This window comes from Monodelphis domestica, chromosome 7 (assembly GCF_027887165.1).
Source record: "Monodelphis domestica isolate mMonDom1 chromosome 7, mMonDom1.pri, whole genome shotgun sequence".
Taxonomy (NCBI): domain Eukaryota; kingdom Metazoa; phylum Chordata; class Mammalia; order Didelphimorphia; family Didelphidae; genus Monodelphis; species Monodelphis domestica.
In genome coordinates this window covers 236611478-236628069 of record NC_077233.1, presented here as the reverse complement: position 1 = coordinate 236628069, position 16592 = coordinate 236611478, and the positions used below count along the sequence as shown (strand labels likewise).

The following is a 16592-nucleotide window of genomic DNA, read 5'->3' as shown; positions in this document are numbered from 1 at the left end:
CTTCCCTGCAGTCTTCCCCACCTTCTGGACCCTTCCAAAGGAACAGCAGCCCCCTCTCTAGGCCCCTAGTCTGGCTGGATGCAGCTGTGGTCCCCATGGTGACAGGAGGCAGCTTTCCCCCAGGGTGAGCTGGCTGGGAGCCTGACACCCTGCCCCTGAACACAAGGGGTGGGGCACTTGGTCTCTGGGAGGTTCAGGGCATGGGCTGTGATTTCTAAAAGATTTATCAATGATCTAGCACCACTGAGATAAAAAGTAATTTGTCTAATATGACACAAATAATGTGTCAGAGTCAGGTCTTGAACAATAGAATCAGAAAGTCATAAATTTAGAGCTGGAAGGGACTTCCTCATTTTCCAGATGGGGAATCCATGACTCAGAGAAGTTAAATGACTTATCTATGGTCTCATAACTAGTAAGTGGCTACAGATAGAATATGAACCCATTTACCTAACTCTATGGCCAGTCCACTATATTGTTTCTTGTGATTCTACTATATGTTAAAAAATGATACACAATTTTGAACAAGATTTAATAAACATTTAGATGCAACTTGTTTTAGCCAGTATTTAATCTAATCTGCTCCTCCTCCAAGGGATAAGTGGATCCATTTTAAAGCTATTAACTTAAAGAAACTTTGAGACTTTCAAAGCTCTAATATGTTGTCAGATGTTAGAGTAGAACTACATCAAAGGACATTACAAGCAACTTCTATCCAACCTTTCAACCTCTCTAGGAGAAATTTGTTAAAAAATTCTCAGAAAGAAGTCCAAATTATGACCTGGTTCCCTTTTCTCAACTAGATTCTGGTTTCTTTTTATGATCTAGTATAGTGATGGTGAACCTTTTAGAGACCTTAGAAAAAGAGTGCCCAAACTGCTCTCTCATGCTGTATGTGAGCCCCCCCTCCCCCCTACATTTATCCCAGATAGGAAAGGGAGGAAGTGCTCCCATTGGGCAGCTGGGCAGAGAGACAGGTAATGTGAGGATTGTCCTTGGGCACGCATGAAGGGGAAGGGACACCCCCTCCTCTGATATGCTGCAGCACACACACCATAGGTTCGCCAACACAGATCTAGTAGGTTAAAAAAATTGGGCAGCCACATATAAAGGCTTAAGTATCTTTGCACTCCAGTGTCTGCAAGAAAACCCCAAATGAGGTCACATGACTGAAAATGACTGAATAATAATACTTACTACCTGTATAACCTTGGCAAATCACTAAAACTCTCCAGAACCTAATTCCTCATCCAGAAAATGAGGGGAGATAGACAAAATAGCCCCTATCATACTATCTAGTTCCAAATCTTATGATCCTATAATCATAATATTCTGGTGAATTCTAATTTATTCAACAAAGACCCCCTCAGAGCTTTTCAATGGAAGAAAAAATTAATTTGGGCTGCAAGATAGACAACCTCCTTTTCATCAGACCTGCACCACATGAATAACTCACTCTAATGAAGAAATGGAGAATCAAGATCATGGTTTTTGGCCCTTTGACGCTGCTGCCCTCATCACAAGAAGCCAATATGGTACCATAGAAAGAAACCTGAATATGGAATTATTTGTAGGACCTGATTTTGAATCCCAACTCTATCTACTACCCATGTGACTGGATACTTCTCTGGATGGATCTCATTTTCCTCATCTGTAAAATTAAGATATTGAACTAGATGGCCAGAATTCCTTTCCAACTTTAGATCTGCGATCCTGTGGTTCTCTTACCTTACCAAGATATACGTTGTTCAAGAAAATTAACTTCCCTTCTCTGGATAGAAAATCAGAACTTTACTCTTTCAAATTTGGGGTTACTTGCAAGGTAATTCCTACCTAAGAAATCTGATTCTTTTTTGGGGCCAATACAAGTGAGTAGCTTCTCTGAGAAGAATCTGTCTTCATGCTAATCAGTTATATCTCCTTATGTCTCTACAATGTATCAATAGCCATATTGATGATCAACCTCCATAGAGTAATGCCTTCAAAGTACCAAAAGCTCACTCTATAAGCTCAAGTTAATAGGTCATTGACTTAAGAGATGGAAGGGACCTTATTTTTTTTTCAATTATTTAAAAATGCATTTATCTCTTTTTTCCACTGCTTCCCTCTCAATTGAACAAAATCTTCATAACAAAGCAAATTCTCATAATTGGCTGTCTTAAAAAAATACATGTCTTATTCTATAGCTTTAAGACCATCATCTCTTTGGCTGGAAGTAAATAGTGTGTTTCATCTTCTGACCTATGAACTCAGCAAAATCTCTAAATTCACAGAGAGGATATTTGGACAACTCCTAAATCAAGTCCTGTATTCAGGACTTTTTCTTGTACTTTCCAAAAGAAACCAGAAATATCCTTGTTGAGAGGACTAATGTCTTTGTACTACACAGTTCCATTGACTGGAACTGTACCCAAGATTACTTGGTTGATTTGGGGAACCAATCCTTAGTGCCTATGGAATGCACCAACAATAGATGCCAATCTGTATCAGTATAGGGAGTTTTCTCATCTTATACCACTGAAATCATAGATTCCTTCCCCAACCTTGTGCTAAGTTCAGTATTAGTTACCTTATTTTTTCTGTTATTCTCTATATATATTACCTTAATTCATAGAATATAACTATTATATTTTTCTCAAGGTCTAGGTCTATTCCTTCCAGCATATCCCCCATCCTAACTGGGTTGTATAAAACCCCCAAACCTACAGTTTGAGAAATCTGCTTTTGTTCATTCCTTTAAAGCATAAAGTCCACATCTTCTGTTATCTTTATGTTTTTTTTTCCCTCATGTATCTTAAGTTTTCTTAACTTCTGCCTACTGGTGTCAAAATTTGAAATTTGTGTAGTTTTAGTTCACAATGAAAGAACAGGACCTAAAAAATTAAGAGTTCATTTGTGAGGCTCATCTCTTCTCCCTAGTTATCCAAGTTCACGAGTCTAAAATGAACTTTCAGGAACCACCTGGTCCACTCCATTTTATAGATGAGGTAACTGAGGCCCAGGGAGGTACACAGTTAGGGGTGAAAATTGAATCTAGGGTTTTTTATTCCAGGGCTCTGGCCTGGGGCCTCTTCCTCTAGTAGGATATGGCAGCGAGAGCTTTTCTTGGCCTCTGTTCCTTTCAAGACTTTGGCAGAAGTCCAAGGCTCTGGGACAGGTACAAACTGCAAGAAAGCCAAAGCGAGAACAGTGGATTCCAAAGCCAACAGAAGCTTTTGTGTTCCCAGGAGTGAGAGAAGAAAATTGGCGGGGCAGAGGTGGGGGTACGGATGAGGGAGATTGTGCACATTGAGTCCTGTACCTGTAGCCAATGGGAGGTGGAGGAAAGGCCGGAAGTGGGCGGGGCCACGTAGGGACTTCTGCCTGAAGGCGGGGTGGGAAATCCTGCGAGAGTAGGAAGGCATATAAGCGGGCCCTCCTTTGCTTCCGCTGGGTGGTATGGAACTGAGGCAACATCTTGTGTGTGTTTGCGTGCGTGCAGTGTTCTGTGAGCTGCGGTAAGTGGGTCAACCAGATGTTTGTTTTTTGGTAATCATAATTAAAATAGAACTGACCTAAAAACCAGTGAGGCCTGAGTTCAAATTTTGGCTTTTGGGCTCACTGACTAGAAGATCATTAGAATAAGGCACTTAGCACTTTTCAGGGCTCTCTAACACAAAGTTGCAGAAAAGGATATGGTCCGCATTAGGAGTTTTCATTATCTTGAAGGCAGGGATAATTATTATTTGGGTCTCTATAGTTCAACAGAGCATACAATAAGCATTAGTAAATGAATGCCTTCTTGATTCGTTTGCTGACCACCGAAATCGCATGTTGAGTCCCTAGTCCTCCAACATTTTATTGATATTTTCAAAATCCTGCTCTTTGAGAGTTGGGAAGACCCAACTTTGGTAATGTATTAAATTTGGCCTTGTATTAAAGCCACTATACTATTTCACATGTCAATAAGACTGAGAGACCAACGGCACCTGAGACTACAAAACAACCTTTACCTTTTACAGAATAGCCACCTGAGGCTTAGAGATCAAATGAAAGGATCTCAGCAAACAGGATCATAGGATTCAAAAAAAGATTTTACAATTGGTGGTTTAGTGTTTTTTCCACTATACCAACCTACCTTGTCAGTAAAATGAGTATTATCTGTTTGAATATCTGGTGTATGGAGATTTGAAAGGTTGACCTTTGTTATGTCAGTGGATATATTTATATATTAGGTGTTAAAACTGCAGGCCTTTCTAAGCTAATGTCTTTTTTTTGGTAGTTTTTGTCATTCAAAACTGTTTGTATGAGTAAGTCAGAAATTTGAAATCAAGAGAGCTGATTCTAATTTAAAACACAAATGTACAAACTGTACATTTCAGGGAGTTAAACTTTTGGGTGTACACCCAGGAAATTTTTTTAGGGTGGACATCTGTTGAATATACCATTAGAAAAGGCATTATTTTGACTCACCACTTTAAAGAAACTAAAACTTTAAAAAACTAATAACCTAATCTTATACAGACTTTAAAAATAAGACAAAATACCAACATTTTTGAGACAAAGTGATTAGAGTACCTGCAGCTCACTAAATACAGAACTAGGTTTTCAGCTCAGGTTTTTGCAATTCTGTCGAAGTTTTAAAAACTTTTATGTATTTCCAGATAATTGGAATTTTTGCTGTATTGGTGAAATAAAGAAGATATGTTCACATTACTGAAATATCACTCGGTGGACTATTTACATGAGGTAGAGTGCTTCTTGTTCTCATCTACTTAAAATTAGAGGTGAAGTATTATAGTGTTTAGTATGTAATTTTTTTTAGAATAACTTAAGAAATGAACTATTTGAAGATTTATTTTTGATTACTTTTAATATGCATCAGACCTTAATTCATTTTGAGAAATAAGTTATTGGTATTTTAACATAAAATTGAAACATGTTGCTCTCCTTAGAAAATAAATTTTTTTTTCAAAATGTATATACAATTTACTATGTGCCAGGCACTGTGCTGTGCTTTAAAATTATTTTGTTGAGTTTTCACAGCAACTCTGGGATGTAGGTGGTGTTATTCAGGTGACTTTGACCAGGGTCATGGAGCTAAGATGTGTCTTGAAGCAGAATTTAGATTTACATCTTCTGAATTCCAAATCCTGCATCCTCTATTCTGCATTGCATTTTTTTAAACTACTAAGAAAATTGCATTATTATCATCCATTTTGACAAATCTAAGCTTTGAAGAGAGGGGAAGGAATTCCCCATTATCATCATTCATTGATAAAAATGGCAGAGTCAGTATTAAATAGTAAACCTTTATTCAGAACAGTTATTTGTTTATGTATTTTTATTTCATTAAATTCCTGATTATGTGTTCAAATTCTCTCCCTCTTTCCTGCCCTTCCCCTGTCCTTGAGAAGGCAAGCAATTTAATATGGGCTATACATGTGAAGTATACAAAACATATTTCCATTTTAGCTATGTAGTCTAAGAAGATACAAACAAAAAAAGAAAACAGAAAAAATAAAGAAAATTTTAAAAATTTTAAAGTGTGTTTCAATCTGCATTCCAGAGTTCATAAATCCTTTCTCTGGAGATAGCATTTTTCTTCATGGATTCTTTGGAACTATCAGGGCCTCCTTTGGACTTTTTTTTGTCATGCCCCCAGAAACTTCATCTTCTTACAATCCCTTCTTGTCTTGGAAATCATATTTCTTAAGTACTCTCTTCCTAAGGCCCCTTTGAATGAAAGGTGAAATGGAGTATTTCCCAAAAGGCACTACCTAGTTACACGATTTTGGACTTCTTCATCTGGTCCCCAACCTGGGTACCTTCTCTTCTACCCTCCCTTTTCAGCTTCCTTCTTTGGGTTGTTTTCCCCTATTAGATTATAAACTCCTTGAGGACAGGCATTGTCTTTTTCACATTTGTATCCCCAGCACCTAGCATAATGCCTGGCATATAGTAGGTGATTAATAAGTGATTGCTGACTGACTGACTGACATCTTAAGTGTTGGTGGACTATTTTTGATTGATGATTAAGTCTTCCTCCTACCCTCAGGAACTGTTAATGACTGCCTTGAGACAGAAATATATCAGGGCTTCATATTCTTGTGTAGGTGGTCAGAGTAATGGCAGCAACTAGACAATGGGTAAAGTGTGTATCTGGCAAAGCAAAATCACAGATTTGGAAGCAACCTCAGTGACCATCTAGCCCAACCCATAAGTGGAAGGAATATGCATTATAACATGACCAACAAGTATCTAGCTAGGTTCAGGTTAAAGAAAGGGAAACCCATCACTTCTCCAGGCAAGCAGTTTTGGATAGCACAAATTATTAAGATTCCTGACATCAAGCATAATTTGGCCTTTATACTACTTCTATCATTGTTCCTGGTTCCGTTCTCTGGTATAAAACACAGTACATCTAATTTCTTCTTCACATGACAGTTCTTAGTATTCCTTGTTCCTCCTCTGTGCCATTTACTCTTTGTTTATTACTTGGATAGAAGTTGATTGTAATTTCTTTTTTCTTTTTCTGTTGTTTATTCATATTTTTTCTTTCTCCCCCTTCCCCCATTGGCTGTAATCATGCTCCTCTGTTTATTTGCTGGATCTGTGGGTTTGGGCTGTTCTATTCTGAAGGGTCTTCTCTGCTCAGCTGCCTAACTGGATTAGGCTGATGCAGTTGGCTTGTATTAATGAGCCCTGAGGCCAGATCTTCCCCAGCTGCCAGCAGAAGGTGAAGGTGTGGAGGCTGAAACACATGGCAGTGCTTAACATACTTAAAAGTAGCTATTCTGTTTCCTCTGGGTCTTTTTTTCTCTATGCTAAATATGCCCAGTTGCTTTAACCAGCCTTCATATGACATGGACTCAGGTCCCTTTATCATTCTGGTTGCATTCCTCTGAATGCTTTCCAGTTTATTAATGTTTTCCTTAAGCTGGGGCCAGAGTTCCAAATGAGGTCTTACAGTTGCAGAGTACAGGAGGAATATCACCTCCATTTTTCTGGAAATGATGTCTCAGTGCAGCTTAAGTAAGCATTGGCTTTTGGGGACTGCTACAATATACACATGAGATCTATTGGAGGGAAGATTTTTAGCCATTGTGGTGCCATAACCTTGCCTTCTAGCAAGAGAAGGGAGTTTTCTTCTGCAGAGATAAGCATGGAATTGTCTTATGAATAACCCCAGGGTTAAGAGTTTAGAAATGTAGCCTCCTAGAGTTGAATTTTGAGCAGTATGTCTTCTGAAGGGAGAAGGACATCCATATGAGGCTCTTTCTCCACTTTTTTACATTCAAAGCAACAAAAGCTATAACATAAAAGAGCAGAAGATTTGTTTTTTGTGCCTTACTGTTATCAATATATTATTCAGACAGTGCAGGTCTCTAGTAACCCCAAAGTGTGTTTCACTTCCAAGAGAAGTCTAAAAAGTTGGGTGGCATTACAAATGTTAGTAGACCCAATCAGAGAGCTAGGATTCATAAGAATGGCAACATTATTGGCAATCTAAAATTCAGTTTTCCTAGGTTACATGATTCATGTTTCTACTCCCACAGTTCTTTCTTTCAATGTGGATAGCATTTTTTCTCACATGTCCCTCAGGATTGTCCTGGATCATTGCATTGCTATCAGTAGCAAAGTCAATTACATATGATTGTCCACAATGTTTCAGGTATTGTGTACAACGTTCTCCTGGTTCTGTACATTTCGCTCTGCAACAGTTTGTTGGAGGCCTTTCCAGCTCAGATGGAAATCAAGTAGTTTATTGTTCCTTGTTGTACAATAATATTCCATCACCATCATATATCACAATTTGTTCAGTCATTCCCCAATTGAGGGACACTCCCTCATTTTTCAATGTTTTGTCACCACAAAGAACATGGCTATGAATATTTATGTACAAACATTTTTCATTAATATCTCTTTAGGGATACAAACCTAGTAGTGGTATTGCTGTATCAAAGGGTATGCATTCTTTTAAAGCCCATTGAGTATAATTCCAAATTGTCTTCCAGAATGGTTGGATCGATTCACAACTCCACCAGCAATGTATTAAATGACCCAATTTTGCCACATCTCCTCCAACATTTATTATTTTCCTTTACTGTCATATTAGCCAATCTGCTATGTGTGAGGTGGTATCTCAGAGTTGTTTTTATTTGCATTTCTCTAATCTGGAGGGGTTTAGGATACTTTTTCATGTGATTATTGATAGTTTTGATTTCTTCATTTGAAAACTGCCTATTCATATCCTTTGACCATTTGTCAATTGGAGAATGGCTTGATTTCTTGTACAGAAAATTCAGTTTTGAGCTAAAGGATGTCCATATGATGAGGTGGAAATGAGTTGTATGTGGGGGAAATTTACCCTCCCCTTTTCCTGGGGTCAAGAGCATGACCTCAGCTCCAGTCTACTCTTTGACCTGGAGGCAAGGATAGAATAGCAGGTGAAAAAAGGCAACAATAGAGTCAAGAGATCCCAAGAGGGGGCAGGGTGATGTCCCCTGAACTGCCCCCATGGGCAGCCCAGGAAAAATAGAAAGCCACAATTGGCTCCCAAGAAGTGATGTATGAGTGTTAGTGGCTGAGGAAAAAGTTTGATAAACTGAGACGAGAGAATTTTGTGCTCTTCTCTTCTGGTTTTATTGCTGGCTGGTGAGTGTGGCTCTTATTTTTCCATCTTTTTCCCCTACTACTTTTGATTAATAAAATTGTTAATTTACAGCGAGTCTCATAATTTTCCCTCTTACATTTTGGTAACCACAAAAGCTGGCTAGCACCCTCTTTTCCACTCTTTTATTCTCACAGTTCTTCAGAGCAGTTTGTTAGAAATTAGACCAGATTAGCCAATGCACCAGCGACCACCACCTAAGCCACAAATGGCTGACCTGCTGCCTACAGACCAAAGGACTGGTAAGATGAGATCTCTTGCCTTTTGAAAACAAAAGTACTTCTCAGTCCTCCTCCTTGGAACCATTTCTGAGGCTCCAAGACCCCCTCCAAGCAGCCCAGTGGGTTAAGGCCCACGGGACTCCAACCCTAACTTAGATGCAGCTTTTGAGCCTCTGGGTTTTCCCTACCACACCCCTCCCTCACAGGGCCACTGGATGCCTCCTCTTTTTCCCTCTTTTCTGAGACTCTTAAGACACAAGCAGCAGTTGGAAGGACTGGGAACCACAAAAGGTGTTAAGAACCATATTTAGGTTTTTCTAGGAGTGAGGACAAACTGCATCAAAAGGGAATATTGATCTTTTATGGTCAACTCTTAAGATTGGACTGAGTCCATGAGAGCCTAGAATTTGGGGGGAATGATAGAGAAGAACTGGGCCATGGGTTACATGTATAATGTGAAGGACAAAAATTCAGATCCTTGACAAAGAATTTGTGTTCAGAGGGGTCCATTGGAGGCTTTGAACTTCACGGTAACATATAGATTTTAACTTTTGATGCTTTGGGTTGGGTTGGGTTTTTTTTTTTCATTTTTTAAAAATTTCATGAATTCCTATACCAACATTCTTTTTTTTTTATTTTGTAAAGATATTTCATTTTACCAATTACATGTAATAACAAATTTCCACACAAGTTTTCCAAAGTTATGTGGTCCAAATTTCTTCCCTTTCTCCTCCTGAAGCTGGCAAGCATTTCCTTCTGGCAATTTCTAAGCTATGATTTCTCAGAGCTTGCAAACTGGGGTGCATTGGGCATTCCACAGCCTTGCTAGAATGGAAACCCCTAATCTTCTTATGCTGTTCCCACAGATTGCCTCTATCACTCCCAATCTATCATTTATTTTCAATCTCTTATCTGCTGGTTCCTTCTCTATTGCCTACAAACACATCCAATTTCTCCCTAATCTTTGAAAAACTCTCACTTGACACTCCAACACCACTAGTTATTGTCCTATATCTTTTCTGCCTTTTATAGCAAAACTCCTTGAAAAGGGCCTCAGTGATAGTGACTCAACTTTCTCTATTTTTATTTTTTTAACCCCCTTTCAAAGCTTCTGACTTCATTATTTCCCTAAACTTTTCTCTCCAAAGTTACTATTATCTTCTAATTGCAAATTCCAATGGCCTTTTTTCCGAGTATTGCTAACTTAAGTAAAAGCATATTCTTTAATTATGTTTCATTAGATAATTTTAATATTCTTGACTTATGGAAATATAACTTTATAAAATTTAAAAGTACTTTAAAAATTCTAATATCTTATTGCAGATATAGTGATAGAAAATTTAGTTCAGATGAGCTAATGATAACCAATGGAAAAATAAATACATTCAGTATTTTACCTTGCTATAAATGTTTTCCTTTCTCTCCCAAATAACTGGTTATTCAAGTATAGAAGGAATTTTATTGTGTCCTGATCTATTAGGAACAACTAAAATAAAATTTTCAAATCAGAAGCTTACAGTCAGAAAGATCTCTAGTAAAATTCTCTTAATTAAAAATAAATGTTATATAGAACAGAGAATGAAGTACACATTAACAACAATGCTGTAAAAGTAAACAACTTTGAAAGAACCAGAAACTATAACCAATCACAATTCCAAAGAATTATATGACACATGATGTAATATGTTCTTCACCTTCTACAAGAGATGTGATAGATTCAGTATAGACTAAGGAATACATACATATATTGTGTATGTATGTATATACACAATGTAGGAATTTGTTTTTTTTCTTTATTATCCATATTTTATAACACGTTTTATTTTTCTTTCTCAGTAGCAGGCAGGCAGGGGAAGTTTGATTTTCATTAAATTGAAAAAAATAAAATCTGAAACAAAAACTTTCTAGGCTGGTATATTGATGTGATTATTGTGAATTTATTTAGGAATTTTTTTAAAAAATTTAAATTATTTTCAATTACATGAAGGAATAATTTTTAACAATTATCTGTCATTTTTCAATTTAGATTCTCTCCTCCTTCTCTTCTCCCCCCTCTCCAAAGCAATAATTAGTCTGATATGTTATACCAGTACTGTCATTCAGTGCATATTTTTATAGCCCTCGTGCTGTGAAATAAAACAATGCACATACAAGAAAAAAACTCATGAAAGAAATAAAGTAAAAGATGGCATGCTTTGTCCAGCAGTAAAACTCCTAACAGTTCCTTCTTTGGCTGTGGATAGCATTTTTCATCATGAGTTTGGTGGGTTCTCGCATTGCTGACAATAGTTAAGTCATTTAAAGTTGATTGCTGTTACCGTGTATAATATCCTCTGTGACAAGGAAATCACTTTAAAAGACTGATATATATTAATTTAAGGTCGCCAAGGAATCAGCTATGTAATTCCTAAATGAAAACTTAAGTCAGCAGTCAGTCTTTTATGGAGTTTAATTACAATAGGAGGAAGTAATTAGAGAGAGAGAGGGAGAAAAGGGAGAGAAGGAAATAGGGCTTAAATACCCCTTCTGTTTAGGCTGGGCCAAAAGGCCCAAGCCCTTAGATAGCTGGGGCAAAGAAAGGAGATCAGTCCCTATTACTCACGTGACCAAAATGGAGAAACAGTCTCAGAGGCCCCCACTTTCAGCTTCCTTCAGAGCAAGCTTCTCAGAGCACACCCCAACCACACCGACCAACTTCTCAACCACCACCTTGAGTCTTCAGACCCCCCCTATCCTTAAGGAAACCCTCCAAGTTGCCTCCCCTCAGTTCTCACATCTACCAATCACTCTCCATCAATTTCCCTGTGCCAATGGAGGTTCTAGCTTAACCCAGGACCGCCCAGAGGTCTCTGGCTTTTGCACATGTCTGTTGAAGGTCATATTCTCAAATAATTAAATCTTTGATCCTTTGCTACAGCCCTTTCTAAATCCTGTTAACCTGAGTAGGGTAGAGATTGGAATAATTAAATTTTGATCTAGGCTGCAGCCCTTACTCAATCCTGTTAGGACTGAATAGGGTGGAGATCGATTCCAAGTATCTCCATTGTATCAATTCTAAAATCAATCATGACTCAAAGAAATTCCTGTTCTATGCTTAAGCATAGGTCAAAGTCCTTTCCATTGTTCAGCAAAAGGTTTCTGTCCTAAAGTAATCTTAAGAAGGGAAGAGGAGGAACCTCCCATGCCAATGGGGTTCCCATTCCAATAGACTATCAGTAAGAAATTTTCCAAGTATGAAATATCCCAATGGTGAAATTTCCAACATTTATAAGTCTAAGGAATTTTGAGGTTTACACCTCTTGGTTCTGCTCACTTCACTTTGCATCAGTTCAGTCAACTCTTTCCAGGTTTTTCTGAGCTCATCCTGCTCATCATTCCTTATACAACTGTATTCCATTACAATTATATACCACAACTTGTTCAGCCATTCTTAGGAATGATTTTAGTAATTTGATACAAATGATTGAATTTGTTAAATTGACTTTAATGAGCTCTCTTTACTATGACATAGTTAACCCTCGCATCTTAATAATACTTAGAAACACTGAGGTATATAGTACCTTAATGTAGCATATTTACCAAAAGAATGAAAAGCACTAATTTAAAAATATATACTTATGATTCTAGGTAGTGATACTAAGATACATTGGAGCATCAAGTAGTATATTAGAAACTTTTATAACTATTTTTCTTCTCACAGAATGTGGTTAGAAAGAAGTTAAGCATAAGATCACTATCACTCCATATTCCTTCATATTTATATCCTGATGAGTACAATTGTCATGCTGGCATTGTTGTGGATGAAGAATTCAGGAAGCCATGGACAAGAGGTATGCTTTCTTCCTCCTGTTTTTACCCTTAATCATTTGTTTTAAAAGAACATTTAATAGTATTTGGCAAGCGCAGTGTTTTTCTTCTAACTGATAATGATCTTAAAAGCTAGGTTAGGGATTAGTAATGGGCACAACTCCAGGAACTTCTTAGTTTGATATTTTTGGAATCTTTTAATAGAGAAAGTTTGAAATATAGAAGTATGCACATAACAGTACAAGCAAAATGTATAAATTAAGCCATGTAAATTTAAATATTAAGTATATCATTGTTCATCTTTAACATTGATAAGTAAAATGTGACAATAAGTATATCTTCAGTTGGGATAATTGTCCATTTTAAGATCTAAGAACTAAATTCTCTGAATATAATGGTAAACTTTAAATTTTAAAGAGATGATATTACTATTTTTATTAAAACATATTTTAAACATTGATAGTTTCCCTAAAGGTGAAAATAGTGAAGAATACATTTTATCAAACCTTATATTACATTTTAGAAGGCTTCCATAAGACCTTATCCATTGTTTCACCAAGTATTTAAAGAAGACCCATTTACTAGCTTATTTGGAGGATGTAAAAAAAAAAAAAGACATAGTTTAGGACCTTAGTCTAATTGCAGAGAAGAACTACACACATATAAAACATAAATAATATCGAATAGCATTTGATTGTATCTAAAAGTGAATGACATAAATTAATGCTATGTTCAGGAAAGTAGGTAAGGGAGGACTTAATCAGTGTGAACTAGAACCTTTGGGGATAGTGTTACAAAATAAGTTTGGGTAGAAGGAAGTAGAAGGAACAGGGTATTTTATAAGAGGGGCATGAGCAAAGGTAGAAAATGAAAATAAGCATGATGTGCTTAAAGGAAAGGAAATTGATCTGATTGGACTAGAAACAAGTTTTGCTATAGCAAAGTAGGAGTATGCAAATATTAGTGAATCACATATCATAAAGGGGAAAAATTTGGGAAGAGATAAGGAGTATACTATCCTGGAAAATCCAGACATTCAGATTTCCTTAAAGTAGAAGAGAAGTACAGAGGCTAATTTTTCTCTTTTTTCCTTCTAGTTCCAGTCCCCACAACTCTACAATTGAATGATTTCTCAGAGCTGTATCAGTGGAAGACAATTTTTTCTGAGGATTTTCTTGAAAAGTATGTGTCGTTAAACTTGATTCTCCTCATTGTGTCTAGAGAATTTACTAGGTGCTTACTAGACTGTTTATGTAAGGCAAGGAGGACCCATCTTTCTTTTCCTAGATCTTCTTATTTTGTTCAGCTAACAGAGGAATCCCTTCCCAAATATTAATAGCCTACACAGTCACTGGCAAGGACCTGGGTTGCACTGCTTTAAAATGAATCAACAGCCTGGACAATAGCTCTTGTCAGTTAGAGAATTGCTATTTGTCTTTAACCGCTTACTTTAGACTTTAGTTTTCTTTTCCTCTTGGGAATAGCCTAGGATAGAATGCACTGTCTTGGGATAGATTAGATTCCCCATCACTAGATTTTTCAGTGGCAGCTTGATTACCTTTGAGCATATTATAGAGGAGATTCTCAGGCAGGAATTGTTTTTTGTTTTTGTTTTTACACCCTTATCTTCCATCTTAGAATCAATACTGTGCATTGGTTCTAAGGCAGAAGAGGGGTAAGGGCTAGGCAATGGGGGTCAAGTGACTTGCCTGGGGTCACACAGCTAGGAAGTGTATGAGGCCAGATTTGAACCTGGGACCTGTCTCTGGGCCTGGCTCACCCAGCTGCCCCCAAATTGTTCACTTTTTTTACTTCAATTTGTATTTTTAGTTTGAAATTCTCTTCTTTCCACCCCCCATCAAGAAGGCAAGAAATAAAATAACCATTATACATTTGAAGTCATGTAGAATATTTCCATATTGCCCATATTGTGTTGGGGGGAGGGGAAGAAAAATAAAGAAAAAAACATGCTTCAATCTACACTGAGTCCATCAGTTCTTTCTCTGGAGGTGGATAGTATTTTTCATCATGAATTCTTTGGAACTGTTGTGAATCATTGTATTGATCAGTGTAGCTAAGTCTCACAGTTGATTATTGTTATAATATTAATGTTACTCTGTGCAGAGCTCTCCTAGTTCTTCTCATTTCATTTTGCACCAGTTCATATAAGTCTTCCAAGGCTTTTCCGAAACCATACTCTTCATCATTTCTCATAGCACAATAGAATTCCATAATCATATTCTACAGTTTGATCAGCTATTCCCCACGTGATGGGCATTCCCCTCAGTTTCCAATTCTTTGCCAACACACCCAAAAAAGCTGCTATAAATATTCTACAAAAATCCATTAGTGTGCTTATTTTCCCTCATTTATCATTTATTATTTTTCTCTTTTAACATCTTAGCCAGTCTGTTGGTGGTAAGTTTTTAAAATGTGCATATCTTAATTATGAATGACTTGGAGCATTTTTATATGACGATTGGTAGCTTTGATTTTATCTTCTGAAAACTACTTGTTCATATCCTTTGACCATTGAGGAATGACTTTTATTTTTCTAAATTTGGCTCAGTTCTGATATATTTGAGAAATGAGAAATTTACTATAAAATTTTCCCCTAGTTTCTTGCTTTCCTTCTAATTTTAGCTGCATTGGGTTAATTTGTGCAAAAACTTCAGGTATTATTTTGATTAGATGACCTCTGAGTCCTTTTCCACAATGAGACTCTCTGATTACAAAGCTATAGGAGATAGATTTCACCTTTATATAAGGAAAAACTTCCTAGCAATTAGAGCAAAAGTTTTTAACTTTTTTTGGGTATTGAAGCCCTCAAACTCCCTTTCAGACTAATGTTTGTTGTATACTTATATAATTGTATAATATTTGTTGTATATTTGAGAGAAATGCTAAATTTCAGTTAGAGATTAGGGAAATAAAGATATAATTTTTTGCCCATTCAGCTTAACAGATCCCTGAAATCTTTGCACTGACCCTTTGAGGTTCTGTAGACCCTAGGCTAAAAATCCATGAATTAAAAAAAAAAATGGAATGTACTTCTACCCAAGATTTGAACAGAAACTAGATGGGATGGGGGACAAGCGAGGTAAAATGGATATGGAAGATAATAGATAAGATTCTTCTTTTAGTGGACTAATTTAACCAAGGGATCACTGATATTCAAATATTATATATAGTTTTATAGCAAGCACACAATAAATTCTCCAGAGTATATAACTACAATGCCCTAAATGGCACTGTAGTCTCCTGAAAAATAAAACAGCATTACACCACATAAAATCCTTATGTGAATCACTTATATATAGATAAGATGCAAACTCTGTGAAATGATATTCAAAGATATATATACATATATGTGTGTGTGTGAGTGTACACCCATATACACACACATAGTTTGAAGAGCTCCCAACAATATGATTTACAATCCATCAATAACTGCCTATCCAGTGCAACTCTTGTTAATATCCCACTATAACCTCTTCACAGGAGTTCCACCAAATATACTAGAGTGTTTCCTTGCTTTCTCCTAACATTGTGAGGGTATTAGGGAAGCACTCTGCTTGTCCCTCTATTATCCTTTTCTGTCATTGAATAACTAACCAGGCTTTTCTACATAGGTTGATTTCCTTGATGTCATTCACTCCTATTCTTCTTTTGATGTTCTTCATTGGTTATATGTTGCAGTTTGCTTGCCCCCACCATGAGCCTTTATAGTTGCCCTCTCTGTGCTTTTCATTTTATTTCTTTAGAAATTATTAAACCCTATACCTCACTGTCATAAAGCAATCCTGGCAGATTGCTAGTATTTTTAAATGGATCTTTTTTTTTTTTTCCAGTGAAAAGCTTAGTCAGTAAAGAAGCTTTGCAATTTTCTGAAGGCCATGCAGCCCACCCTA

General features: G+C 36.8%; 1 protein-coding gene across 3 annotated transcripts in view; it reads left to right on the top strand.

The window, feature by feature from the left end:
* Positions 1–3368: 3368 nt before the first annotated feature.
* Positions 3369–16592, top strand: part of SHOC1 (shortage in chiasmata 1) — a 162303-nt gene continuing 149079 nt past the window's right edge. For all 3 annotated transcript variants that reach the window (XM_056806600.1, XM_056806599.1, XM_056806598.1), the window contains exons 1-4: positions 3369–3497; positions 4644–4728; positions 12575–12704; positions 13779–13863. In XM_056806600.1, coding sequence (XP_056662578.1) covers positions 4684–4728; positions 12575–12704; positions 13779–13863 — 260 coding nt within the window. In that variant the 5' untranslated portion in view covers positions 3369–3497; positions 4644–4683. The remainder of the gene's footprint in view (positions 3498–4643; positions 4729–12574; positions 12705–13778; positions 13864–16592) is intronic.